At 39.7% G+C, this 26,861-nt stretch overlaps 1 protein-coding gene across 1 annotated transcript; it reads left to right on the top strand.

Moving 5' to 3' along the window:
* Positions 1-1,154: 1,154 nt before the first annotated feature.
* Positions 1,155-20,673, top strand: LOC113025897 (protein FAM163B-like). Its single transcript, XM_026174129.2, has 3 exons — positions 1,155-2,126; positions 17,592-17,707; positions 19,289-20,673. The coding sequence occupies exons 2-3, from the start codon at positions 17,615-17,617 to the stop codon at positions 19,724-19,726; spliced, it is 531 nt and encodes a 176-aa protein (XP_026029914.1). The 5' UTR covers positions 1,155-2,126; positions 17,592-17,614; the 3' UTR covers positions 19,727-20,673.
* Positions 20,674-26,861: the final 6,188 nt, after the last annotated feature.

Genomic DNA, 26,861 nt, shown 5'->3' with positions numbered 1-26,861 from the left:
TCTTGTCTGATCAAAACGAATGAAGCCAGCAGCTTTAGGGTGAATTGGATAATTGGAAGAGAGGCTGGACTACGAGGTAGGAAACGAGAGAAAGAAGTGGAGGGAATAAGAGGTGAAACAATTTAGATTCAGAGGCGGATCAACATAGAGAATATTGTGGCACATATGGATCTCATACAGTCTTTCTCATCCACAGATATGTCCTAATATGTCCTCTAGTCTTGAGGATTTGTTAGGGACTGAATAAGGAGAATTTTACAGAGGGACACATAAAGAAGGACTTTTCTCAGGACAGTTGTGGGATTCTAAGACAAGATAAGATAAGATAAGATAACCTTTATTACTTCCACACGAGGGAAATTTGTTTTGTTACAGCAGAAAGTAGATAGTGCAAAGTTACATAGAAAAATTAGAAAAACACTGGAATAAGATAAGAAAAAGATAATGTACACAACTGTACACAATAGAACAGAATAAAATGAAATACTATATACAATAGAATAAAATAGAATAGAATAAAATAAAATACAAATGCTATATCAATTGAGTATAATACAACGATGATAGAAAAGAGTGGAGTTTAATGAATGCTTCGTTCCCGACAGAGGAACGGTTTGTTTTTCCAACTTGGCTGAACCATGGGGATAGGACACGTGTAATTTTTTAAATTATCTTTATAGATTTGGCTGCAGCATAAGCGTATAGCATGAATGATTAACTGCGGTCACTGTAAGTGGGAATCTTAATTAATCTCCTCCCCTGAATGTGGCAGGAGTTTCAGGGTCCCAGTGTACATAGTGAAGGTTACTTCTCGCCACCTCCTCACCATGCTCTTGTCAGCTGTTAGTTTTTTTGTTGTTGGGGTTTTTTTTTTTTGGGGGGGGGGGGGGGTTTGGACAAGTGATAATGCAACTAATTTTATATCCAATGCAGTTGTGTATCAGTGCATGTTTGTAAGTGGGCTTCAGAAATTTTGGTGACATCTTTTAACAGAGGAGCTTTGCATGCCTCACCTCACGCACGTCAACTTGGAAGGCGAAAATCAACAGCATGTTGTTTCTCTCTTTTAAATCCCCCCTTCTCTCTAAGCACCCACAGCCAATCTGAGCCTGTGACTAAAGCGCCATCTCCCAGACTGTACACTCCAGGCTGCATTTAGTAGTCTCTGGGTGTGCAGGCACTGAGCCACCTCTGGATTTAAAGCGCAGTTTACTCGTTTCCGCGCAGTTCCGGACATCGCTCTGAAAGAATCAGCAAACGTACGGAAATCCAACAGCTACCAATACTCTTTGTGACCACTTATCTGCAGAGACTTTGTGGCTTTCTGCTGCTTAGTCGCATTTTTTAAGCGAGAACGTTCACATGCGGATCATACTGTGAATAGGAAGAAAGGGGGGAAATCCGGCGGAACCTGGAGTAGCACAACAACAAATATCTGACCTCGACCTCCCTGGACGGTACTGAACTGGATGTTGAAATAGAGATGGCGAGATTTCGCATCACCCCGTCTCCTCCTCCAACACACATGCTGCCGAGGCTGATGATGATGTTTGCGTAGGAGTGTTTTATTTTGCGGACAGCTTCGGTTAACCAGTAGGAACCGTTCAAACAACTCCAGACAATCAGTGGATGGAATTGTGTGCTGCTGCCTGCCTGCTTCAAAAGCATCTTCCACAGATCACATCATACCATTGTTACCGGAGTGCTTTTCAGTGGTCTCTCTGCAAGTCGGGAACTGGAAAGAAAATGTTTTGCATGGCAACGCTGTGCGTGAAGAAGTAGTCTTCAGTACAAAGAATACGAATGTTAAAGGTGGACATTTTTTGTTTGTTTGTTTGCAAAGGGCGTATCTGCTAGTTTTTAATTATCAACTAAAGAGGAACCAGGCCCGGTGGGTTTTATTTTGACCTGAGTCGAACTCCAGCTCCACTTTGATCGCAGGCACTTCAGCGTTTAGTTCATATCTTTACCGACATTGGAGGCTTTTTTTTTTTCTCGGCGTATTCACCGGTGTCATTATTCGTCACTGAGGTTGACAGACTACAGCCTGCCGAGGTCGGGACCTGAGCCCCAAGGAGCCACCCCTACCCTCAATGTGACCCGGCGAATTCCTCTTATCTCTGAAGGTAATGCTTTACCCTTGAAGGAAGAAAGATTGTGTTGTACCACGATGTTTCCTTTGTGTTTCTTTATCGACTGTGATTATCAAGTCATGCATGTTGTTTTTGTTTTAGACATGGAGATAGATAGATAGATAGATAGATAGATAGATAGATAGATAGATAGATAGATAGATAGATAGATAGATAGATAGATAGATAGATAGATAGATAGATAGATAGATAGATAGATAGATAGATTCTAATTTCAGCACCACGGAGAGAGGCAGATACTTTCCATATGTTAGGTTGGGAGAAGTCTACTCTTTTCCACATTTCAAAACTTGAAAGTTGTTTACATGCACTGTGTACATGTGGAGTGTTTTTCAAAATCTTTAAGTAATTTAACACAGAGAGATGCCTGTATGTACAGACACAGTATAAAGGGTAAAGGCAGAGGGCAGCTTCAGTGCTTTGTATAAAACACATGCTGGCTGGCTGGTTTGCCACAAGCTGACAAAACAGCATGGCTTGTGAGCCACAGCTACTGTCACCAACTGTTAGCTATGGTCATATCCAAACTGTTGTATGCAGATATTTTTAGGCTTGGTGCAAATGGATCTCCAGCAGCATAAAAGCCCCGCAATGCTAAAATATCTCACTACATGGAGTTAAAATGACAAAATTCCTTAGGGAATGGCGCACATGACGCAACCCACCCTCTAGTGATTGTTTTGGAAACACTATGGTGCCTGTAGTAGCAATTAGCCAGCTAAAATGTCAACTAACCAGTGAATTTGGGCAAGCTTTAACAGTGTTTTGGTCTAATAATAGAAATTATTTTAGTATTTTTTAAAACTTTTTAAAATCACTTTCATTCCATATTTTTTCATGTTTTTGCTGTTAAGTGGATGGTTGGAGGGATCAGAGGAGTGTAAGGAAAAGTTATTCAGTCTTATGTTAAGCTCTATTGGATGCTTTAACTACCCACGAAGCAATAATCACTGTTCTCTACTGTCTTGCTATATCCGCAGAATTAACTTGAAGTCACTGCTTGTGTGTGTTTGTTTACTTGAGCTCATATTTCCAAATGTCTTACTTTCACCTGCACTTGCTGCACTTCAGCTTTGCTATAACAGTGATGGTTGGACACTTACTTAGAGTTATAACTTGCAGACCTTGCCTACATGGCAGTTCACTGGTACTTCTGTGAATCTGAGACTGTTACTGTCACATGTTACCATATTACTTTAAGCTAGTCAGTTTCTTACAAGAAAAAAAATATAGATTGTCATTTTAGAGGGCCTGAAACAATCAACAATAAGGTGGGGCTTGTGTTCCCATAGCGACCTCCTCAATGGCCCTCAGATTAACCTTGGCCCCCAGGGAGAGGTGTTATATTCCAGCATGTGTGCACACACAAACACACATTCAAACACACTGAAGTCCCCCTCTGAGCATAAGAGACTTGTCTGTCTTCTGCTGCTCTACAAGCCTTATAGTTTTCACAGCAGCAGCAAGATGAGGAGGACAGAGGGAGCTGAAGGACAAGCAGGATGAGTAGGATGGAAAAGCAAATTTCAAAGACAAACAGGTGATGAAAAAAGAGGAGGAAAGGTGTAGAGAGAAGAGCATATAGAATACAGAGCAAAAGGAATGGCGAAGCAGAGAAGAAGGAGCAGGGAAGGCTTGAATAGACAAGTGTGAATGCAGTTACAGAGGCACGTCTACTTTTTCGTGGGCTTTTTCAAGTGTATTCACATATCAGCTTAATTACTGTTAAAATGCATTATATTGGGAAAGGGAATCATTATGGCTATGCTTTGGCTGACATGGAGAGGGGGATTGGAGTGGATGGGTTGAGGCCGGGGGAAGGGAATATTGCTGTTCACTGATCATATTAAACAGTCACCACCCGTTCCGCCCTTCCTCCATGCATCACTCGTCCCCTCCCCCTCAGCATCACATTCTGCTCTCCCCTTTCAGCTACACCCTGACATGCTCACACATCCCACTCAGGCACAGATGTGTTCCAACACAGAGCCACAGTGTGGCCAACACACATTCAGACACAGGCACATACGTGCACACGGGCTGTTGGTCAGCTGGACTCATCCCTGTGAGTGATTTGTAAAAAACTGAAGCTCATTCAAAAGAGAAGACGAAATGTGAGGGAGGTGTGGAAAGAGAACATGAAAAGGGTGTGGAGAAATAAAAAAACATCCTGTGCTTCTTTTATGACAATCCCTGTCTATTATATTTGTGCATGCCTTTGGAGAGTCATAACTTACTGTTCTTCCATACAAGGGTGCTGCAGTGGTTAGCACTTTTATTTCACAGCAAGAGGGATCTGGGTTTGAATCTGCTGGTCATCTGAAGAGGTTACATTGAAGAGGACGCGATGTCCTCTCACTATTTAAACACACATGATTATCTTTTTATCCATGTTTTTTCAAAGACCGAAGAGGCACCTTTCACCTTTGACTTTTGAATCAAGTCTCAGTGTTGCTTAGATATCTGGCAAAATCATCTTCAGCGAGGTTTAGAAGGCAGCAATCATGGTCTGAATGCACTGCTGTGCCAAACACATTTGCTTTGCCAAGAGGCAAAGCAAATGTGTTCGCCAATTTCTCCTTTACCATATGCCTCATTTATATAGGCACAGGGTAGCAAAGCCAGAAATGACAGGTGGAAGAAAAAAGAGAAAGAAACGGGGGGAAAAAGGAAAGCGAAAGAGAATGAGTAAAATAAAAAGGGGGAACATATGAGAAAAGATATAAATAAAGGACAAGCACAAATAATTTCACCAAGTTTTTACTGTGTGTAAATATAAGTATATATGTATAAATTATTAATGTGGCATTCTTACACAAAAATCCAGTAGCATCTAGGGAGCATCACTACATTTACTTCACAAATGTGTCAATTTTAGTCAGACAAGTTGTAAACAAACAGTTGTTTACCTAAAACAAATTCCAGTATATTATATCTACAAACTCGTAAACACCAGTTAAGTAGGTTTTGTAGGCAAGATCATAGTTGATACTGGCAGCAGTTGTTCAGAGATACTTCTATTACTGTCTTCAGTTTGAAAACCTAAAAGGGAACGATAACAAAGGAAAAATGGGGAATCTCCCTGATAATTTACCAGCTAAAAATCAGTGTTGATGACTCAGCTGGAAGACCCGAGCTACAAAAATAAGATCCATTCTGTAAAGAGACAACATTTTTCAACTGTTGGGCTAGTGGCCTGTCTATGCCCTTCAGCACTGTATGTATATTACATAAGAAACCTAATGGTAAGCGGCACATTGCTCAGACTAAGTTTACAATTTGCATTGAATCTGTAATCTACAGTATTCATTGCAAGGGAGCCTCGGGGCGTTCTCATTACAGGCTTCATGGTCCAAAGCTCTTTCCCAAGCCTCTACGCTCATCACTGGAGCATGCAAGCATTGCTGTTAATGTTAAATCTGAAACTAAAAAGTGCCAAATGTCTGCACACTCCTTTGGAAATTGATGACGCGAAAAGGAAAGACAAGCAAGCTCAGCAATGTCGTGAATTGCGTTACCATAAAAGTTATTAAACAAGACAAAAGTAGACATTAGAAGAGAGTATCTTATTCATAAATCTTGTTCTCTCTTTCCAATGTGTTGTATTGTATTACTCTTTTTTTTCATTATTCTGTGCTTCATTTTGATCTGCTTGGAGATTTACATACAGAGAGTGAACTGGGTGAAGTCAATTCAGGTACAGTCAGGTTGAAACTTTTAGCAGTAAACCACCCACTCAAAAAATGAAATAGGCGATGCTAAAATGTCACTCTGTAATAGCCCCGTCGCCATAGTAACTGGAGACCCATTCATACATTTAGACACACTGCTTCTGGAGCGCTGACCATTAGCACTAACAATCAAGCCATCACCAATCTTAAGCTTAGCACATTTCCTTCAACCGTCCATCTTTACGTTCCACTAGACGTGGGCATTCGTCTCAGCCTCTGACAGCGCCCTATGCAACCTTTGTATGTCTCTTCTTTGTTCTCTGCTTATTTCTGTATTTCAACACCCTCCTTTTGCTTGTGCCTTTCCCCCGAAATTACTGCTTCTGCTAATTTCTCCATTGAATTTACTTTGGTGCATGGATTTTTGAAGTAGGGAGCTGGAAGGTTGATCCAGCTGCTTAAGACATTTGCATTCTCACATGCACCTCTGTGACGTAATTTTTAGAAAAGATCAATGCTGCAGTAGATGCATAAAAAAAATGCAAGTTTTTTTTTTTTTAATGAAAGAAGCTTGATGCTACAATCACACAGATGTGAGCAGTATATTGTTTCTAAAGCGGCATGTTCAGGAGGAAGAAAAAGCAGAGGAACTTTGTGTCAATGCAAAATATTCATGTGAGTCACAGTTTAATTTTTTTGTGACTGTGTATATTTTTGTGTGTATCTGGTGGATATGAGCCCCCATAGGGCATTTTTTCCCCCCATTTGCCACAGCTGTGTGATGAATTCACCCGTGCTTCAGATGTGTAGTAACTAGCGATCCTCCCGAGAATTTTCCGAGTTACGTAACTTCTTGTAAATGTGGTTGTTTGACAGACTCAGAATGTGCAAAGTGTTGCACAGCAGGATCTATCCATCTCCGTGTCAGCTGCAGTGTATTTGCCTGTAAATGGCACTATTGTTCAAAGTGATGCTTAAAACAGGCCACACCACTGCAAGGCAGTGTATACCAGCTGAGCACAGAGTAGAGAGGGAGACAAAGGGAGCATGGTAAATGGAAGAAAAAGCTAAAGATTCAAAGAATGGGCAGAAGGAGCAGGTGGAGGAAGACAGAAATAGTGGAAAGCAAAAAAAAGGAAAGAGGAGTAATGGGGATATAAACTAATGAAGGAGAAGAGCTGACCTTAGAGAAAGCTTCCTGGTAAGCACAGAAAATAAAAATGTATACACAGCCCAGTTTAGCCTATTTAAAGTTGAGCTACAACCCAGTCACTGTGAAGACATGCACTAATAACAAAAACATTGGAACACTAGCAGGGGATTACTGGGCCTTCTTTCAACACCGATTCTCTTCTCTTCTACTCACAAACCATATGTTGGCATCAACAGCAACAGCTGGGGTTTTGGAGAACTTAGCGCTATGATGATCAGAGTATGCTGTTATAATGTGAATTGACCTTCATTACCTCTTGTTTCACTACATTTACCGTGGTATCTGGCTAGATGTATGTGAATGTGTGTGTCCCTCAGACGCTGCATGGTACATTTAATGCATACATTTAGATGAAATATCAGATGAAATATCTATTATCCAGTGTGAGGACATTGCGATCGGGTTGCCTGTCCTTGGCTGAAGACAAGTTGAGGACTCAGACTGTAACAACAACCTCCCTCCCTCCCTTCTCTCACACAAGGACCACACAGATGACTGTTTTTGAATTTAAGAGAATACCTTTTAGAGAAAGGAGGGAAAAATACATGGAAAGTGTTGCGTGGGCTGTTGAAAAGATTTCAAAGAGAGGAGATTTATGCTGGTAAAAGTGAAGCGTTTCAGGTTGCTTCAACTTAAGTTAAAGTCAAAAGTACTGCAATGCCACAAAAACTATACACTCATATAATCCTACTTGTGTCACTCATGCTTTCAGGACCTTGGACTGATCAATGTGGGCATGTGCTTTTGTTCACCACACGCTTCTTTTTGACAAACTGACAACCTGTCACATACTGGGCGTAAACATGCAAGAAAACCTTACACAGCATGGGGTTTGCATGCACCGCACCTAACAAAACTGAAGCCCAAACTTACGATTACCTCTGAGCTGTGAAGGGACTTCAAGCAGAAAGTTTGAACCATTTCCAACAGATTGGAAATGGTTGTTTGACATCACGGCTTATGTGTTAGAGCATACGTGTCAGTAGACGGCCTCTCTGAGATGCACGGATGCATTTCTCACCAGCCAACCAGAACTAACTAACCGGCTCCCAGGTCAAGAGCTAAAATTCAGTGAATCATGCTGTTTGCTCAGGAAGACATAGCAGAGTAGGATAAAATTTCTCACTGCCGAGTGTCAAGGAGCAAAGGTCATTTAATAGCTTCCTAGCTAATTAAGGGAAATGAAAATGGAATTATATGTATTTAAAGGCATAATAACTATGTAGCCTTGAGGAAGGTGTGTGTGTGTGTGTGTGTGTGTGTGTGTGTGTGTGTGTGTGTGTGTGTGTGTGTGTGTGTGTCCTAACAGAGCTCTGAGTGTTACAGCAAACTGTCTCTGTTGTCATTGCAATTCCCCAGTGGAAAAAAATAATAACTGAAATAACTGAAAATAACTGAATCTATAAAACTAGCACCCTGTTTTTAATTCAAAGCAGGTTGCACCTTTCAATTAACATCTTTAATTATCAATTCCTCTCACATTGTTAATAAAGCATGTGCAAAGTTCACTGCAGACTTTAAAGCATTTCAACTTGTAATATCACTGCATGATGAGCTGGAGAATTTAATTTAAGATCAAAGCAAGGTTTTATGCATAACTACTAACTATGCATAACTACAAAGAGTCAAAATTGATTGTAAGCCATTTTTATGAATTAGGAGTAAACCAGAAGCAGTGTAACCAACAAGTGACCCAAATTGAATAGGCATCTATATGTGCACCCCGCCTCGATTAAGGGGCTTTGCTTGGTGCTAAGACTTTAACCCTTCTCTCCACACATACGTACTCCATACATTCTCTTGACAGGAACTTAAAGCTTTCTAACTTGCGGGACTAACAACTGCTTTTCAATTCATCAGCTATGATTTCAACCGACTGTAAGATCTGTTAGTCGACTTCAGCTCTCTGTGGCATCAAGATTACAGCCTGTCATTCACAGACAAGTGGTATGATTTTCACAGCGGAGGGTAGAACAGGGTAGGGCTGTGGGGAGGAGTAGGAAGTGCAGTGGCAGGCTGACAAAACGTGATTGTATGCAATTATTTTAAAATGATTTGAAAATGAAAGCTAATTTCCTTTAATATGAGAGGGCAGAACAATAAACTGACAGATAGATAGATGTCGTACTTTTTTTGTCCCATTTTTATCCACATAGAAAAGGGAAACTATAGCTTTTACACTGTTCAAGACCCTTGAACACCCTGCTGAGAAGTGTGGGGAATAAGTGTGTCTGCCTCTATCTTTCAGAATTGCGTGCACTTTAACTTCTGTGCTTCTTCCACACTGATGTGATTAAGACACTTTACCTGAGCAACTCACAAGAGAACACCTATAATGAAATCACTAGAACTAATGGCTTCCTCCTGTGGATTGTAAATGTAAAAGGACATCATCAGTGAGATTTGTATCCAACAGGTAAATAGCCTGTTTATAGCTTCATCAGAACAAAAAGTGATATTATTTATTCCATTTGAGTGTCTCCAAATGAGAAGTTTGTTGTTTTCAGCATAGGGATATGCAAACATTTTGGCATCCTTTTTTTATTATTATTCGTCGTTATCTGTAGTGAATTTCTCCAAACACTGAGACAAAACCTAGCATTTTCTTGTTGATAAATGCTGAAGTGGATGGTGCTGCTTTGAAAGCACTTGGAGTAATATATGCTCACAGGACATTGCTTAGTAGGGCTGGGTGAACATTTGGCTGCACAACTGACTTAATTCTTCATGAAAAAGATTCAACAAGGTGTTGAAAATATTCCTCCGAGAATTTGGTCAATATTTGCATGATAGCATTACACAGTCATTGCACATTTGTCAGCTGTCAAATTCCAAAGGGGCCCTACTGGATTGAGATCTTGTGACTGTGGAGGCCATTTGAGTACACTGAACTCATTGTCATGTTCAAGAAACCACCTCAAGATGTGATTTATTGCTTTGTGGTATGATAAAAGTGGTTTAGCATGGTTCTATGTGTTGTGCATTCAGAGATGCTCTTCTGCATAACTTTGTTATTTGAGTTATTGTTGCCTTTCTATTAGCTCAAAGCAGTCTGGCTATTCTCCTCTGACCTCTGGCATCAACAAGACATTTTCTCCCAGAGAACTGCTTCTGAAATATTCAGACCAGCCTGCCTGGTACCAACAACCGAACCATGTTGAAAGTCATTTAAAATCACTTTTTCCCCCTTCTGATGTTCTGATGTTCAGTTTGAAGTTTTGGAGTCTTGACCATGACTACATGCCTGAATGCACTGAGTTGCTGCCATATGACTGACTGTTTAGATATCTGCCTTAGCAAGCAGTTGAACAGATGTGCATAATTACTATCATACTAGTATTATAATATCATGATATTGTACCATGACATCGCCAAATATATACTCCTAAAATAAATTGGGACTGCTGTTAAAAAACAAATAGTCAACGTCTAAAAATGCTATTAGCAAGGAAGGAAAGTCATGCTCCATTACTTTAGTCCTTGCACAACACATTTAAAGTTATAGGAGTACCTTCTACCTCAGTTTGCAATTTGAACTGGAAGAACAACTAAGCAAGGTCATTTAGATAGATGAGACACATTTAGCAAGCTGTATAATTAAATGGAGAGACCCCCAGGTCACTGTTAAGTCCTTAAAATGTCCTCATGGTGCTATATTCACACAAGCCAAGAGCCATTTTTATGATATATCATTCATAGAGGGGCACTAATTACAGACATGTTGCCTAGGTAATGCTAGGACACACAGGATGGATGAAAACGATTGCTGTCTACCAAAGAAAAAAGCACCTCAGTTATCCTGAGCTTTACCTCAGGATAGGTGTGTGTTGTCATTATTCTTGAAGGTGGATGCAGGGACACAAATGCTGGCAAAAGATATTTTGTGCACCAGGTGATATTTTATGCGGGTATAGACTGAGTCAGGGACACAGAGTTGAGTAATGCCAGTCAGGGTCAGTGCCACCCGAGAGGATAATGTAGAGCAGGTTCATTTAACAAGGCTAAAGGAAAAAAGTAGAAGCCATTTAAAAAAAAAAGAAAGAAAGAAAGAAAAAAAAAAGAGTGCACTTCAAACTCATATTAGGAAAAGTGGATGTGAATTTTTTAACATTTGTCACTGCCTGCATGTGCTTTCACATGTTAAACAAACTAGAAACTTAAGTTGTAGTTTTTCATGTAGTTTTTAGTTAATTTTTTAAATTTAATTCAATATTTCAAATTTGATTGCCACATTGAATTTTATGATTATTGCTCAAAAAAACAATCTACACAGCCATACTCTTGCAGAAGTTAACCTTGGAAGTGTAGGAATAAGGTTCATCGATTGCCATAGATAAAAGATTAATGCAACACTCATAGACTCGAGAGAATCACTGCATTCCTATAACACTGATGGACTGATACTGAGCATTATTAATCCAGATTAACATTACCCACAGCTCAGTCAGAGTATATATTTTGCTAATACAAGTAGTCTTCAGTTTCAGCTGACATGTTAACTTGTTGCAGTTGGGGGTTTTTTTGTTGGGGGGGGGGTTATGCAGTACAAGACTTTCCTATTTAAAATTGATAGAGAAAGCAGTGGGGGACACAGACAATCTGGCTGTGTCAGTAATTCAAAAATAAACCGGGTAGCATCTGCAGCACTTTCTCACAAATTTACATCCAGGACAGAATTTTTGAGAAGAGGGTATGGACTGGTGACCCCACCTTTACCCCTTTGTCAAATGGAAAGGCCCTAGCCCCAATGTGACTCTAAATTTTAAACATGATAAAGAAAATGTATAACAAGTAATTATCTATTTTGATTATGCAAACAATTTCTGGAGATGCTGTATTAGAATTTCAGGAGCAGGACCACGCCTCCAAACACGCTCCTTCATCTATATAGGTTCACCCAGTTCTGCAAGCTACTAAAACGCTGTCAAACCTAAAATGAGGACGTGGGCCCAGCTAGTGAAACATGATTTATATGCAAATCTACATACAGCTCAAAGAGATTTCACAGAGATACACAAACATCTATCTATCTATCAATAAGAGCTGCTCTATGGTGGTAAAACACTGTATAATAGGAAGAAAAATGTCTGACATCCTTCAAATCGGATCCAGTGGAAGCACGCAGTTCACGCATCTCTCACACACATCTACGCTGGGAGGAGTTGTGATCTGAGAGACAGACACGAGTGATGCAAGCGAGGGGACACGTTAGCATAAAAACACAAAAAGATTAAGATGAAAGATGAAAAGACAAAAGTACAGATGTCATGGAAAAAACAAATGCCAACAAACACAGGTTCCTGTTCTCTTTGCCACATGAGCAGAGCAGTCGACGACAAGACTCATTTTAACAAAATGAGAAATCCTTGATTCAAAGCTTCCAGTTTAAAGTAACACAATGTGCTGTCCACTTTTACATTTCTCTCTATTTCACTTTTTGATATCATGACATCATTAGAAGCATTACTTTTGATTAAGTTCACAGTGTGGTCGGCAGAAATTTTGACTGTGGAATCATCTGAAATAACTAATTAAAGTTATGAATGCAAAAAGAACACATTTTCTCTGTGTGTGTCATGCCTGTTAGATCACAGGTTTCAAAGAAACGTTTGCAAATGATACACCTATGCATCCCCACTCTCCCGTAAAACTTCTCTCTCTTTGAGATGCACTTCAGGAATTGAGTTTCTGACCTCATTTTCCAGGTCACAGGCAGGAGGACAGAAGAGAGGTACAAAAATGGAGAAGTAAGGCCACAAGATGTGCTTTTTACAAAATTAATACAGAAACCAAAGCCTCAAAACGAAATGACGAACAAAATGACATAATGTCTTCCAATAAAAGTATACATCCTGCAGGTTGAAATTATGTCATTTATACTAGTTGAATGCTCCCTGATTGCACAGCTTATTAAAGAGCAAGGACTCATTACGGGCCAAAAAACTGTAATCAGACAGAGTTGATGAGGCATTGTTGTTTTCTGCGTGTCCCTATATTCATATTTTGGAACTTTGTTACCAGTTAAGATTGTGAGATTGAAAACTGGAGCTACTGGAGCAGAAACGTGAGCACTTCTTTCGCTAAATAATGCATACTTCTCAGGAGGCTTTGGATCTTGTCATTTCCGTAAAAAACCATGTGTAGGTACACTCTGTCGTTGTAAATGTGTGTAAAATCACCCTTTGACAGCTACCATTATAACAGAGCTCTTCCCATTGTTCTCAGGGCATGTTATCGTCTCTTGTGTGTGTTACTCGAATCCACCACCTACTGCGTACTTCTTCCCCACTGAACTGAAAGCCTGTCAGCAGCCATTATTCCAAGCAAGACCTTTTGCTGTGATCCCTGCCATGTTTCATCGAAGCGTGGCATTTTATTCCAAAGCCCTCTGTCTGAGCATGTTAGCTACTACTAAAATTATTGCATGTGAGTGTTTGTGTGTGTTTGTGTGCGAGTGTGCACACGGCTATTCTTCTTTTGCCCCTAACTCTTGTCATTCCTGTGGACGAATACCAGCAAAAGCAGCTGAGTGGACAAGATTGCCTCTCTCCAGTATTTCACTATTTCACAATGGGGTCTGGATTGCGTATATGCACGCGTCTGTGCGCGCACGAGCGTGAGTGTGTGTGGTTAAATAATTAACACTGTTTGTCGCCTTGCTGCAACACATCGCTCACACACTGATCTGATTAATGTAGCCCCAGGAGATACACAGCACCAGCCTAGCCTGCAGAATGAGAAATGCTACATGCACGTGTGTGTGTGTTTTTGTGCACACCATAATAACTTTCATGAAGGAATATCAGTGAGAAAAGTCAGAAATCAGCTCAGTCCACAAATCATCATTTGAGACAAGACAGAAAAGGATTTGTATGACACCGAGTCAGAATTATGTGCACGCAGTCCTGATCATGCATGTGCTCATTCTTTTGGCCTGGTGCCTGACAAACCACTTCAATTAAGCAAGCTGCAACTGGCACAACAGTAATGTCTTTTACAAAGGAACTTTTTTGTATAATGCACCTACACATGTAAGGAACATTTGATTTCACATATGGACTATTAAGGGCAACAGTCTAATGTTGGCAGTCCAGCTAATTTTTCTCTTACGTTGTTCATGCTTATATATGATGTGTGCTGATGTGTGAGGTGTTGCTGAGAATCTCACACAATGTTGAGATGCCGAGGATTGACGATGGGGATCCCGGACCTGGCAGATCCCCCTGGTACCTCTGACAGATGGTGATAAGACATATGACCGCAAGGCAGCTGTTTGGAGCGTGGCTCTATGGTTTGATTTTTAAAATTATTCATAAAATATAAACAAGTCCTACAAATAAAAAAAAGAGGACCTATACAGACACTCTAGCAGAATAGTTAGTAATATATAAAAGTGGTTGTGACTGTACTTTTGTGATCAGGGCTCCTTGACTTTGGAGCATGCTCTCTGAGCAGATCCCACATGCAGAGTCAGTGGTTTCTTCTTTTTTTGACTTACTTGTGTTGTCTTCTTTTAATCTTTATTACAGCTTTTATTCAGTTTTTCCTTCACTGGTATTTATTTATTTATTTATACTTTTGGAATGTTTTATTTTCTGTTCTTTTCATTGTAAATTTATCTCACTATAACTGGAATTTTATCTCAGTCTTGTTTGAGCTTAATGTTTGGCTTTAAGATTCATTTACATTTAGAGGATGCATTTTTAATTGTCTGTAGACAAGTGTTATTTTCTAAAACAAACAAAAAAAACAACTAACTTTCTAGTATTTTATTTTAAAATTTAAATGTAATTTTGATCATTTCCTTTTGAAACCTGTTTTTGTAGGCCGTGTACTGCTCTATGTCACCATCTGCTGGTGAAACAAAAAAGACACTAGTCAAGGTTTTCAGATTGAAAATTGATATTAAGGTCTAAAAGCCCAACACTGATGATCTGGTCTCATGATGAGTTTGCACTGAAGGGATTCAGACTGCTGAGTATAAGCAGCACTAATTATTAGGTGCTTGAGAATCTGTGTTGGTTACTTAAATGAGGCCACACAGGTCTGCACACATAGTGGGATCATCTGTTACGCGATGTTGTCTTCAGTCGTCCTTAAATCTAATTCCACATTTATAAAGCTGTGCCCTGTGGTCTTAAAAGGATGCAGGTAAATGCTGCAGACTAAATAATACTCATTTATACTGCCCCAGCACCCTAAACATATAACTTTTTAATTCATGTGCCCATCTTTTTATTATTATCATCATTATTATTATATATTTATTATTTAAGAAGTCTTTAACTTTAATAATAACTGATTATTAAAGACCAGCATATCATATTTTAGGCAGAAACTTTTTTTTGTCAGAGCAACATTGGCTTTCATCTTCATATTGTCCATGAACATCCAGGATATTGCCCACAGATTCTGGAGAAAGATGATAAATATTTAACTTTGTTGACTTGCTATTCATTCAGCTTATCTATTGCTTGAAGCTGGAAGGCGGCAGACAATTGGTCTTTAAAACAGCTGCTTGCAATCATCCAAAAGAGCTCCTGCAGTAAGAGTGGCCCAAAAAAAAAGTAAGGTTGCAGGTTATAAAATCAAATAAAACAGGGTATATTTTTACAGTATTTTACAATAATAACAAAATGTTAGTGTAGTTTTAAGCTCATCAATAAATAAATAAAACTCAAACATTTCAAGGTCTGATAGTCTGCACGCAAATCATTAAACTACTAGGCTTAGCCTAGCCACTGTCATTGTTCTGTCACTTTTCTTATGCACTCTACTAAATAAAGGTGCAAAACATTGATACACAAACGTTGCTTAGCGCCACCTGAACATCCTGTTCTCTTATTTTCCTGGCAACCATATTGCCATCGAATCACCTCGTTTCCCTATCAATTAAACTAGAAGCCTTTAAGGCCAAAACGCTCTGTTCTTTCTTGTCCTCCATATTGATTTGGTTGGTGCACTGTGCGGCCTGCAGATTGAATTAGAGTCCAGCTGAATTGAAGCTTGAGTGAGGAGAAGCTGTGCTGTGTTTGTCGATAGGGCTGGTAGCTACCATAGAGACATCTATTCTGACTTTATAAAGCATCTCACATCATGCTGAGAGATTATTTTATACAGTCTACGGTTTAAACAGTTTCACTTAAATCTAATGACTGTGTGAGAAGGTCACTGTGTCAGGTGTCATACTAAATACCAAATGCCCAGTGACACACAGCTGACAGTAAACTTAATGTGAGTAAGCTGATGGATGCTCAGCATTGCTCGCGTCATGTTATGAAAGCAGAAGTCAGGGTAAACTGGATACTGCAAGATTTGGTGGCAGTCCTGTTTATTTTTAGTATTTCCTTTTTAGTGTTTGCCCATGTCACATTCAAGTTAGATCTTGACAACATAGACCTATGCTGCAGTGTGCTTGTTGCTGTTAATGGCTTGCACCAATGAGTCATAGCTTAGCAACAAGCCTGCTGGCCTATTTTTGGTTTCAAGCAATTATCCACAATGTAGTGTGTTGGTGTGGTTCTATGACACTTCCAGATTGCGGCTATAATGAAGGGAAAAGGTCTGTGCCCTCATCTGATAAGTGCCTTCAAGGTTTTTCAAAAATATTACATATCACTGAGGTTGAATAATAACATTTGAATTATACACCACTGTGTGATTACTTTCACTATTTTAGCGTCTTAAATGGAACCACGGAGCTAATGGACCTGTCTTCTTATGATATTCTGTAGAATTCCCGCTGCATAATTTCCACCTTAATGTGAAATGTAAACCAAGAAATTTCAGCCAACAAGTATCGATCAAAAATACTCCAATCTGACTTGTGGCTTGGAAGCTGTGAATCACATAAAAGAAGCACTGTAATATGCTATAACTTAATAAATCCACTTTCAAATTTCCTGGGTTTGCATTTGCATTTCTCTTTGCTATGACCTTTGACTTAATATCCGAATTCACAGGTCACGGCTGTTTACTTGCAACAGTCCTGCTGACTGATCTTTTGATGATCTGCTTTGCACACCACCTCACATTATATTGTTTTTGGACGGGTTCCTATCAGTTCTTTGTTGAACCACAGCAGCATGAAGAATATCTCGGTGAGCTTGACTGCAAATTTTACTTGCCGCATCATTTCTCCAAACTGACTGCACCCTGTTGTAGTTGCATCTCTCCTCATCTATCTGTGCAACCGTTTACCTCGTTCCTCTCGACATTTCTGCAATTCATCCTTTTTTTCCGTCCTCCCGCTAAACAGATTCTCCCCCTCACTCACACACTTCGTGTTTCAGTCTGAGATGCTGTCTATATTATAAGCAGCACTTGTGGGATGATTCTATTACATGTCTCCTAGCTGCTGGATAATTCAATAAGCACCACTGAGATGACACACAGTTATAATCTACTTAATGAAGCTACTGAACTGATGAATTGTGTGCCTTTTTGCTCCTTCATTTCACCCCGTACCCTCCTCTATGCTCCAACTCTTTCCACCCACCACGACCCCCTGTCTCTTCCTTTCTTCCCCTCCTTCCCTCCTCTTCCTCTTTGCAGGGTGTTGATGGAGAGCAATTCGAATGACAGCCGGGACTGTGGTCATCACTGGTGGAATTCTAGCTTCGGTTATATTACTCCTTATCATCGCAGTACTGTGCTACTGTAGGCTGCAGGTGAGACTTCATCATCTGTTTTGTTCATTCTATTTACTTTTTGCAGAACTGCAGGTAAGAGATTGTACTTTGAGTTGAGTAATTATGCTGCTTTAATCTGTAAAACTATGCTAATGCATTGTCAATTGTATCTGATTCTAGTGGAAACGGAAAACCAATTGAGAGCAAGGTTTTCAAAAAAAAAATTTAATTACACAACTGATCATTCAAAACATAAAACGGACAGAGGACAAAGACCCCCGGCTCTGTCAGCCCAGGATTAGAAACTCATTACAATTATTGTAAGTTCATCACAATTTGAACAATCTTATTTCATTTTTTGTTACCAAACAAATTGTATGAAAAACAGGAAAGGAATCTTAGCAATCACCTAAAGTAGTTTTCAGCGGTCTGTAGGCGAGCTAAAAATCTACCTAACGTTGTTGGCTGCTGACACACATCAATACTGGCATTCATTTCCACACCTGTGCAACTGAGCAAGATGTGGACAGCAGGCAGAATGGCAAAGATTTCAGTAGTGAACCACAGCCTTGGAGTACAGTATGTGTTGGGACACGTCTTTCTTTTCTCCCTTCAGAAAGTAGAGACTGTCATTTTTGGCACAGTAACAACCATGCCTCATTTTAGCAAGGTAATAAACAAGGCCAAGTGTTTGCCATATGTACTGACTTGGACATCTTTAAGCAGTGGTTGATGAGTTGCTGCTGAGGTAGTTGTCTTTCCCGTCTCTGCTGAGGAGCTGTTAAAGTGAAGGTTGAGCTCTTGGATGCCTCCCTAACAATCAACTCGAGGAGGATACCTGGTGGTTCCACTCTTCTTTCATATCACAATTATTAAGGCCTAAGCTTTATAAATGGTTTTACACATTTGCTCCTTGTCTCACAGAGAATTCCTCAGTTTTCTCGATTTTCATGCTAACATTCAGCATTACCTGTGGGAGTTTGCCACAGGTAGACTTCCCTCAGGTTCTAATTTATCTGAACCGGTTTTGTCGTGCAGTAGCAAAATCATTTTAATTAAAAATATGTTTTCATTTCTCTCTTTAAAAGAAAATAGCCCCCAAAATCATTGTTATTAAGTGTGAATTAGTTAAATTCATATTACGTGTACAAAAAGTGAAGGGGCCTATGAATAGTAACTTAGTGTGTGTGCTGTGGGAGTGAAAAGATGAATAAGAAGCAAGGTTTAAAGCTTCTCAGATAAAAGCACTACATAAATGCAGTCCATTTACCGTGATCCTCGGGGAACCCAGGTAACATAGCTAGAAGGGAAACTGTAAGATCCTTTCCTGACAACATTTCTCTGGATCAAAAGTAATCCCCAAATTACAGCAGATATTAGATGGCAAGATGCCAGGAATTAATTTGAAAGCTAGGTCATACCACAACCATAATACCTCAGCTGCAAACTGGAGTCTGTTTACAACACAAGAGAACCCCTCAAGAGATAATTGAGTGATCATTGAGACAGCTCTTTCTCGTGCACATTTGACATCATTTGGTACTTTTTCTTCTTTCTTCTCTCGTCACCACTTTTTTCATCTTTGCCCATCTCCCACTTTTGTCCCTCTGTTTCTATCAGTATTATTGCTGCAAGAAGGAAGAGTCTGAGTCGGAGGAGGAGGAGCCAGACTTTGCCGTTACATCTCACCTCCCGCCGGTTCACTCCAATCACAACATTGTGGCGGCTACAGCCGCCGCCTCCTCCATCCCAAATGGCCCTGCCCTTTTTTCCACCCCTCCAATGGCCAGGAAACTGACACGATCGCAGACCTTCTGCCCATCCTGTACACACTATGAGATGCCTTTCTACCTCCAGCCACCTCAGCCGCAGCTCCACCACCAACCAGATGGGTTGAGGAACGGAGGGGACCGGATCAGCTATCGCAGTGTCCAGCAGCAGGATCTGGACCTGCCAGTGCCTGTAAACATTTCAAACTATCGTAAACCAAACCTTGCCCGTTCAGTTACCATGAGGGACATGTTCACACGCAGCTGTAGCATCAGCACTGATGTTTAGCTGGGTAAGGTTTAACTCAGTTTAAGCTGATTCTTACATTCATCTGAATGGCCTGGGCTGGACTGGGCTTGAGTGAGACTGTGTTTTTGTCGTCTTGACCTGTGTAGTCCGATCTAGTCTGGTCTCATTCTACCTGTCACTTTTTGCAGAATGGAGGACTCAGCTGGCTCTCAGGACAGTTTTTTCAAAGGTACTATGCTCAGGTCCTCACACTTGGGCCAAGACAAAGTGTTTAAAATGTTAAATTACCAACAACATAAACTTGTTTTGAATCTTTTTTTTTTTTAAAGATTAATTAATTTCTTTTATGATCTGATAAAGTCTGTGTTGCCCTACTTCCTCTGGGCTCCTCTACCGTGGCCTGTAGGATAGGCAGATTCATGATGTGTCAAAATGATGTTCAGTAGGGATTTCTCTCTTCCAGAGCTGCTGCAAACAAAATATGATTAGGAAAAGTCCAGTGTTTCCCTCTCTTATGATGGGATTATCTGTCTGGTCCTCCATCCACAGATTATAGAGGTTATGAAATATCACTCACAGCCAGTGGAGGAGGGAGCGGGTTGTTGTGTTTAGCTGCCACCCCGCAGACATTTTCGACAGACGTAACTTATGCCATAACATTTTAAGACGTAAAGGGCTCACAGAAGATTTCCCTCATCCTTTCATAGAGTTGCATAGTTTGACGAAAGGCTGGTTTCTTGGAGCATCAAAACACAGTGTATATACAGTATTTTACACTTCAGAAGAGAAAAATCTCTGCATTCTTGCAGGCAGTGTGGACTAGGTGCCAAAAAGGTTTTTGATCTTCATTTGTGTGCATATATGTGAAGATACCGGCAAGCGTGTGTGTGTGTGTGTGTGTGTGTGTGTGTGTGTGTGTGTGTGTGTGTGTGTGTGTGTGTGTGTGTGTGTGTGTGTGTCTCAATTAATTGTTAACAAGTTTTATTCCATCCAGTTATACACAACAGGTCATCGATGTGTACAATGAACCCAGAGGTGGGCTGCAATAACATTTTATTGTAAGGGGTGAAGCGATTATATTATTTCTTTAACCTAAATTTATCTTAATGCAAAGAATGACCCAAACAGATTAAATAACAAAGAAAATGGATTTGCAACTATTTTGTACCTGTTTATTTTACTAATTAATGCTATAACACTGACTCAGTCAGAAACACAAAACATTTTTACAGCAACACCGTAAGCTTCCAATGTGAACCCGATTATAGTTCTTCACTGAAGTTAGTGAACGTTCACTACATTCTTTGTGTTCTGTCTGATTTATTGATGTATGGATTCCTGGGCTAAAGATTCACCTTTAAAGGCACATCTATAAATATTTAAGAGGCCATAACATACACTGTAGTCTCTCCCCTTTTTCCATTCATTGGACTGAGGAATATATGCTCTTGCTCCAAGGTACTCAGTGTTCCTTCTTGGGATTGTTTTTATTTTCTGCGCTTGGCTGACCGGCCTGGCTGGAGGGCTAATTTTCTGACTGGAGGAGCAGTTGGTGACTTTTATGGACAGAGAACACACTAATAATAAGTTAAATCATTTACTGCTTGAATTCAAAAGAGGAAATGCCCGTGGTTGTGGGAGGGACTTGAAGTTGATTGGATTGTTCTTTCTGGACCCACCTACCACTCTCTTGCAAATGGATGGTAAATGCTGTTGTACTTCTTCTCCCTTTTTGTGTCTTTTTTTTAAATTACTCATTTGTTTTTTCCAAACTGTGAAACAGTGAGTAATTTGGGGGTTTTTTTAAGTTTTTTTTCCTTTGTAAAATGTGCTTTCATGCAAATACACTAAGCCACAGTACACACGTTTGTAAATCTAACTTTGCGAGGACATTCATTTACGTTCCCCGGTCCCTCATCCTAACTGTCACAACTAGCTGCCAAATCCTTACCTGTGTAATCTGAACCTCATTCAACTCATAACCTTAAAGCCAAGTTAAAACAACAAGTTAAAGTTGAAAAAGCGGTGAGGGGCACAAATGACGTCCATCCCAGTACTCTCTCAATTTTAAACTTGTCCTCACAAAGATAGCCATATAAGTACACTCACACATGCAGACATGCAGACACACACAATAGTTCTCAATGTTCTTATTTTTTAATCTAAAACTATGTGACAGTTGCACAGGAAATTTAGTGCCATAAGGAAGTATAGAAGAAATGTATTATTATTATTATTATTATTATTATTATTATTATTATTATTACAAGTGTACAAGTGTATATTGAAATGCAGTGTTGCTTTTACCTTGAAGTATTTGAATTACTTGCTTTATTTTATGATTCAGCTGGTTTTTCAGACTCGGTACAGTACTGCAGAAAATGTTTCTGTTCTTGTTTCTAATATATAACTGACAGACACATTGTTGCTAATAAAACAGTATGAAAATCTTCCTTTTTCTCATTCTCATTCATCTTCTAGATGAGTCACAAACCTCAGGGGTCATTTACCGCATTCATATTTGTGCATGAAGATGCTTGCGTCGGTGAACTTTTATACAAAATTGAGGCTTTTCAGAAAAAGATTTCATTAGCGTGCATTAATGTAATCAGAATGTGTATAGCACACTGGACACTACTAATCGCATGTGATCTTCTAAATGCAGGTTAAATATCAGCAAGCCGAAGCGCTTCGTGTGGAGGAGAATTCTCCAAGCAATAAATGTAACTAATTTTGTCTTGCAGGAATAGTTTTGTTGAGATTGCTCTCTAATGGAAAAAATTTTTTCTTTGTATTTCAGGGTTGTTGTTTTTTTGTTTTTTTTTAAACAGCAATCTAATTCTGTTTCATTGGGTGTGTATGTTGCCAGTTTGTTGTTGAAGGACTCAATGAGCTGACATCTGTGGCTTATATTGGCTCAAAGGGGGATATTATTGTTATTGCCATGGACCATCTGAAAATTGTGCTCTCTAAAGCTTACATGTGTAAATATATCTAAAGGTGAACCACTAACCCTTACTAATATTGTTTTTCAATATCAATTTCAGCTATGCAGCAACAGATCAAACAATAACATAAGAAAGCAGTGATTCCTGCTGAGGCTTGGACTACAGCAGGAGCAATAAAGTCTGTTTATATACAGGTTCTGTCTGCCCTTAGGCAACAAGGTGAAAGCCATGACAGCAAACACAACTTAACGGGAAGGGTAACAAGCAAGAATCAGGAGCAGTCAGATGAAAAAGAAACAGTTAGAGGCTAGGAGATGATGATTAATGAAAAACCATTCAGACATGTAGGCTAAATGATACAAAAAAGAAAATGCAAATCTTTATTTGGGCAATAAACTGAATGAGTCAGAGAGGCATGGCAAGTAATCATACAACGGGAAAACAACTGAAAACTATTTCAGAGAGGAAATAGGGGTAGTTATTAGAAGGATGAGTCAGAGGACATGAATGAAAAATAGCACATACCACAGAACACACAGACAGATGGAGGCGTAGAATAGCTGATTTCCAATCCAGAGCTCCCTGGCTCAAACATGAATAGCTATTTTGTGATGGCATTAACACAACAGAACTGCTTCAGACATGAAAAACCTTTCAGATTGTGATGGATTCCCTTTGATGTGGATATATATTCAAACTCCTACTTATTTCTACATGAATTGCCAGCACTGTAACAGGGAATTACTGTCACACTAGCATTCCACCCACAAGACAAACTAGCAGGAGATGTGTTTTTTTCTCTTTACAGTCAGCATAATTTATATGTAGTGATACTAGCACCAACAGAGACAATAGTGGACCATAAGTTGCACGGCAGCTGGATAGCAAAAAGCTTGATTTGCAAAGGTTCAGTGATGGTGTATTTATGTTGGTTTGTTATACATTTACATTTTCTAGAGGGAAAAAGGCTAGAGTCTGATCAAATTTGATCTCATTTTCATGTCAGCATTACTGCTTATGGAAAGTAAGAATAATTACAGATCAGCTATGAGCCCAGCTCTGTCAAAAGTGAAATCAACAAAGGCACGGATGATGGTCTGAAAAGCTAAATATAAACAGATTTCACTCCTTCTGCAAGCTGCCTCTAAGATTTATTCTAATCAAATACCAAAAATCTATTTTTGAATGGATCCCTTCAGGCTATTTATTTACATCTGTACTTGTGCTATATTTGTGTAAATGAGAGGTTGTGCAAGCTATATGAATTATTTAGAGGAATAATCACCTGCAGCGTAAGTAGCACGGCCTTTCAAAGTTTATTGATGTTTTATAGTGTGCTTTGCATCATCCACTTCAACCAGGAGCAGTATGCTCACTCTAACGTACTCTGTCTGTCCAGTGAATATCTGCAGATTTCTCTTACTCTGTGCCTATGTTACGATCCCTGACCCTAATTCCCCAGCAGGAGGAGCTGAGAATCCATGAATTATGAACAGGATAGATAGGAAATTTTCCAGCTAATATTCCAACCCAAAGCTTCTTGCCTTTTCTCTTTTTCCTCCTCATTGCCCAAACTGTCATGTTCCTTGCACTTCACCTTCCTATTTACTTTTTCTTCTCCAGGCAGACCTTTTTTATACTTCCTTTTCTTGGGGCCTGTTCCACTATGCTTTCTTCTATGTATCTTATAGGATTGAAGAAAATATTGGATTGAAGAAAATGAGATTTAGACAGAAAAAAGTTAGAAAGAAAGCAGTTAGTTAGAGTCTGTTGGAGCTGCCGGCATCAAATGATGCACCCATGTATGTCTCCAATAAAATTCACACACACACACATCAGTATTCTTGAAGTGTGTAGGTGCACTTCGGTCCAACAACTCACATTTGAAATGGTTGATTTATTACAGCAATAGGTTACACTTTGAGTTTGGTGTCCAGGCACTGAGCTCATCACTCCCCACAAAGAAGATGCACATAGAAACAGATGAATAAATATCCCTCCACCCCAGTGCTCACAGGTGGATGCTGGGTTGGTTGAGGGAGTGAAACAGCACCCCTTGCATCGCTGCATGGTGTCAGAGGGAGAGATGAGAAGTTCTGCAGCTTCATTACACTGCCAATTTGGGAGGGTGCATTTGGTACATGATGAGAGGAGAGTCTGGCATATTCGTTTTTATGATACAGTGCAGTACAAGTTGCCTGCCTGAGCTAGTTTAGATGTTTTCTTTGGTTTTAAACATCGACACTATGACCAAATGTGGCAACTGTAACCAAATATTGCACAGCTGGTTGCTCATAAGGTATTATTTCTTGTAAATATTCCTTTATATTTTCATGCAGCTTGTGGGGATAGGTTAATTGGATAATCCAAATTGCCACTAGGTGTGAATGTGCGAGTCAATGTGAGTGTGAATGGTTGTCTGTCCTTGTGTGTTAGCCCTGCGACAGACTGGCAACCTGTCCAGGGTGTACCCTGCCTCTCGCCCTATGACAGCTGGGATAGGCTCCAGCGCCCCCCGCGACCCTGAAAAGGATAAGCGGAAGCGAATGGATGGATGGATGGATTTTCATCCCTAAGACTCTCTGCTACCAATGTGGACATCACACTGGCTGCTAGAAATACAACCTACATTTAAAACCAACCATGAATTGATGAAACACTTTGCTCAAAGTATAATTATAACATACAGACATACACTGGCATTACCACTGTTATCTTGCTATGAAATCCAAGCAATTTATCATTAATGCAGTAATTTGTATATATTCCCTTAAATTAACAAAACTTAGACTTGGAGATAAATGATCTTGTCGGGAACAGAAACACACATCACTCTCTGATTTTTACTGCTGTGTCAGAGATAGGCAGAAATAGACATCCTCCATAAATCTCTCTTTCCCACACGCAGACATGACTGCATGCTGGAGCCATTACTGCCCAGTGTGTGTAATATTGCAATTTCTGAAAGGAGGAAAGGGCATTCCTCCTGTCTGAATTTTTCATTCCCCATGCTCTCTGTTTCTGTATAACAACCAATAAATAAGCAATGAATCCCGAGGACATAACACAAAATGGACTGGATTTTATGTCCACCACACCCCAACATCAGCTCCCCCTAGATACACAATTTGTCTGTCTTTCTCTTCCTGCTTCACCTGCTTTTTTGTCTCTGTGAAGACTTTTTCTATTTGATGTTTTTTTTTGTTTTGTTTTTTTAAGAGTTAAATCCTTTAATGTATCCCTCGTCCTTTTGTACTAACCCAGTGAACTGAACTGGAAAAAGTCTGGCCCAAATATGTGGTGAAAAGTGTGTGTCTGTGTGTGCGTGTGTTTTTGGATTGAACGTGACCTTTTGCTTTGATAATCTACCACAGATTTAGATTTAGAGTTCTGGTGGCTTTGAATCTATCTGAGAGGCAGCTTGTTTGGTGAGCCGTCTAGAGTAAACTCTATTTAGATTAGTCCATGAATATATGCCACAGCATATCTCTCTGATTATGCAATATTCTTTTCAGTCAAGACGTGTGTGGGTTGTTTCAGACAGGGGATGGGAGGGGACGAGGGGGATGAAAGAGAGCCTGTAAGTGCTGTGAAAGGAAATCAAGTGAGAGATGAGATAAAGAGGGAAATAATGGAGTCAACTTAAGCAGTACTTTAGCGCCATCTGATGGTGAGTGCAGACATTGGATCGTTGCAATATTAATATTTTTTGGTCATAAAGCAGGGGTGGACAATTAACTTTCTCAAGGGGGAACTTGAGAGATTGGGACTGTTGTGAAGGGCCCAACAATCAGCTGAAGTTTTTGATTTTAGCACCATTGTGCAGCCCGCCACAACAGTCCCAGTTTCTCATGTGGCCACTTGAGAAAATTAACTGCCCAATGCGTTTCAAGGAAACTATTCTTCGAACCTTTTAGACATAGTGGTGGCATCTGTGCTGGACGTGTGACTGGAAACATTAATTAACTACTGTTTTACTCCAATGACTATATCATTTTAGAATATATATAAAGCTCAAAGAGAATGTATATTTAAAAAAAGAGTCAATAAAAAAAGAAATTCTAAAAATATACACAATGGGGTCACTATGGACTGGCCCTGGTCACTCACTATGCACCCCTCAGGTGAACTCTATTGACATACTTGTACAACTACAAGTAAAATAAAGTCATACAATTTGTTAATGAAAATGTCGTTACAGTAACAGCAAGTTATTGGTGCAATAA

Source organism: Astatotilapia calliptera, chromosome 7, assembly GCF_964374335.1.
Source record: "Astatotilapia calliptera chromosome 7, fAstCal68.1, whole genome shotgun sequence".
In the NCBI taxonomy this organism is placed as follows: Eukaryota; Metazoa; Chordata; class Actinopteri; order Cichliformes; family Cichlidae; genus Astatotilapia; species Astatotilapia calliptera.
This window is presented reverse-complemented; position numbering and strand designations above follow the sequence as displayed.

Excerpts from the sequence above, each read along its gene's own strand:
- LOC113025897 (XM_026174129.2), top strand. The coding sequence starts at position 17,615 with ATGACAGCCGGGACTGTGGTCATCACTGGTGGAATTCTAGCTTCGGTT. Across the intron at positions 17,708-19,288 it reads TGTGCTACTGTAGGCTGCAG|TATTATTGCTGCAAGAAGGA; the intron begins GTGAGACTTCAT and ends TGTTTCTATCAG.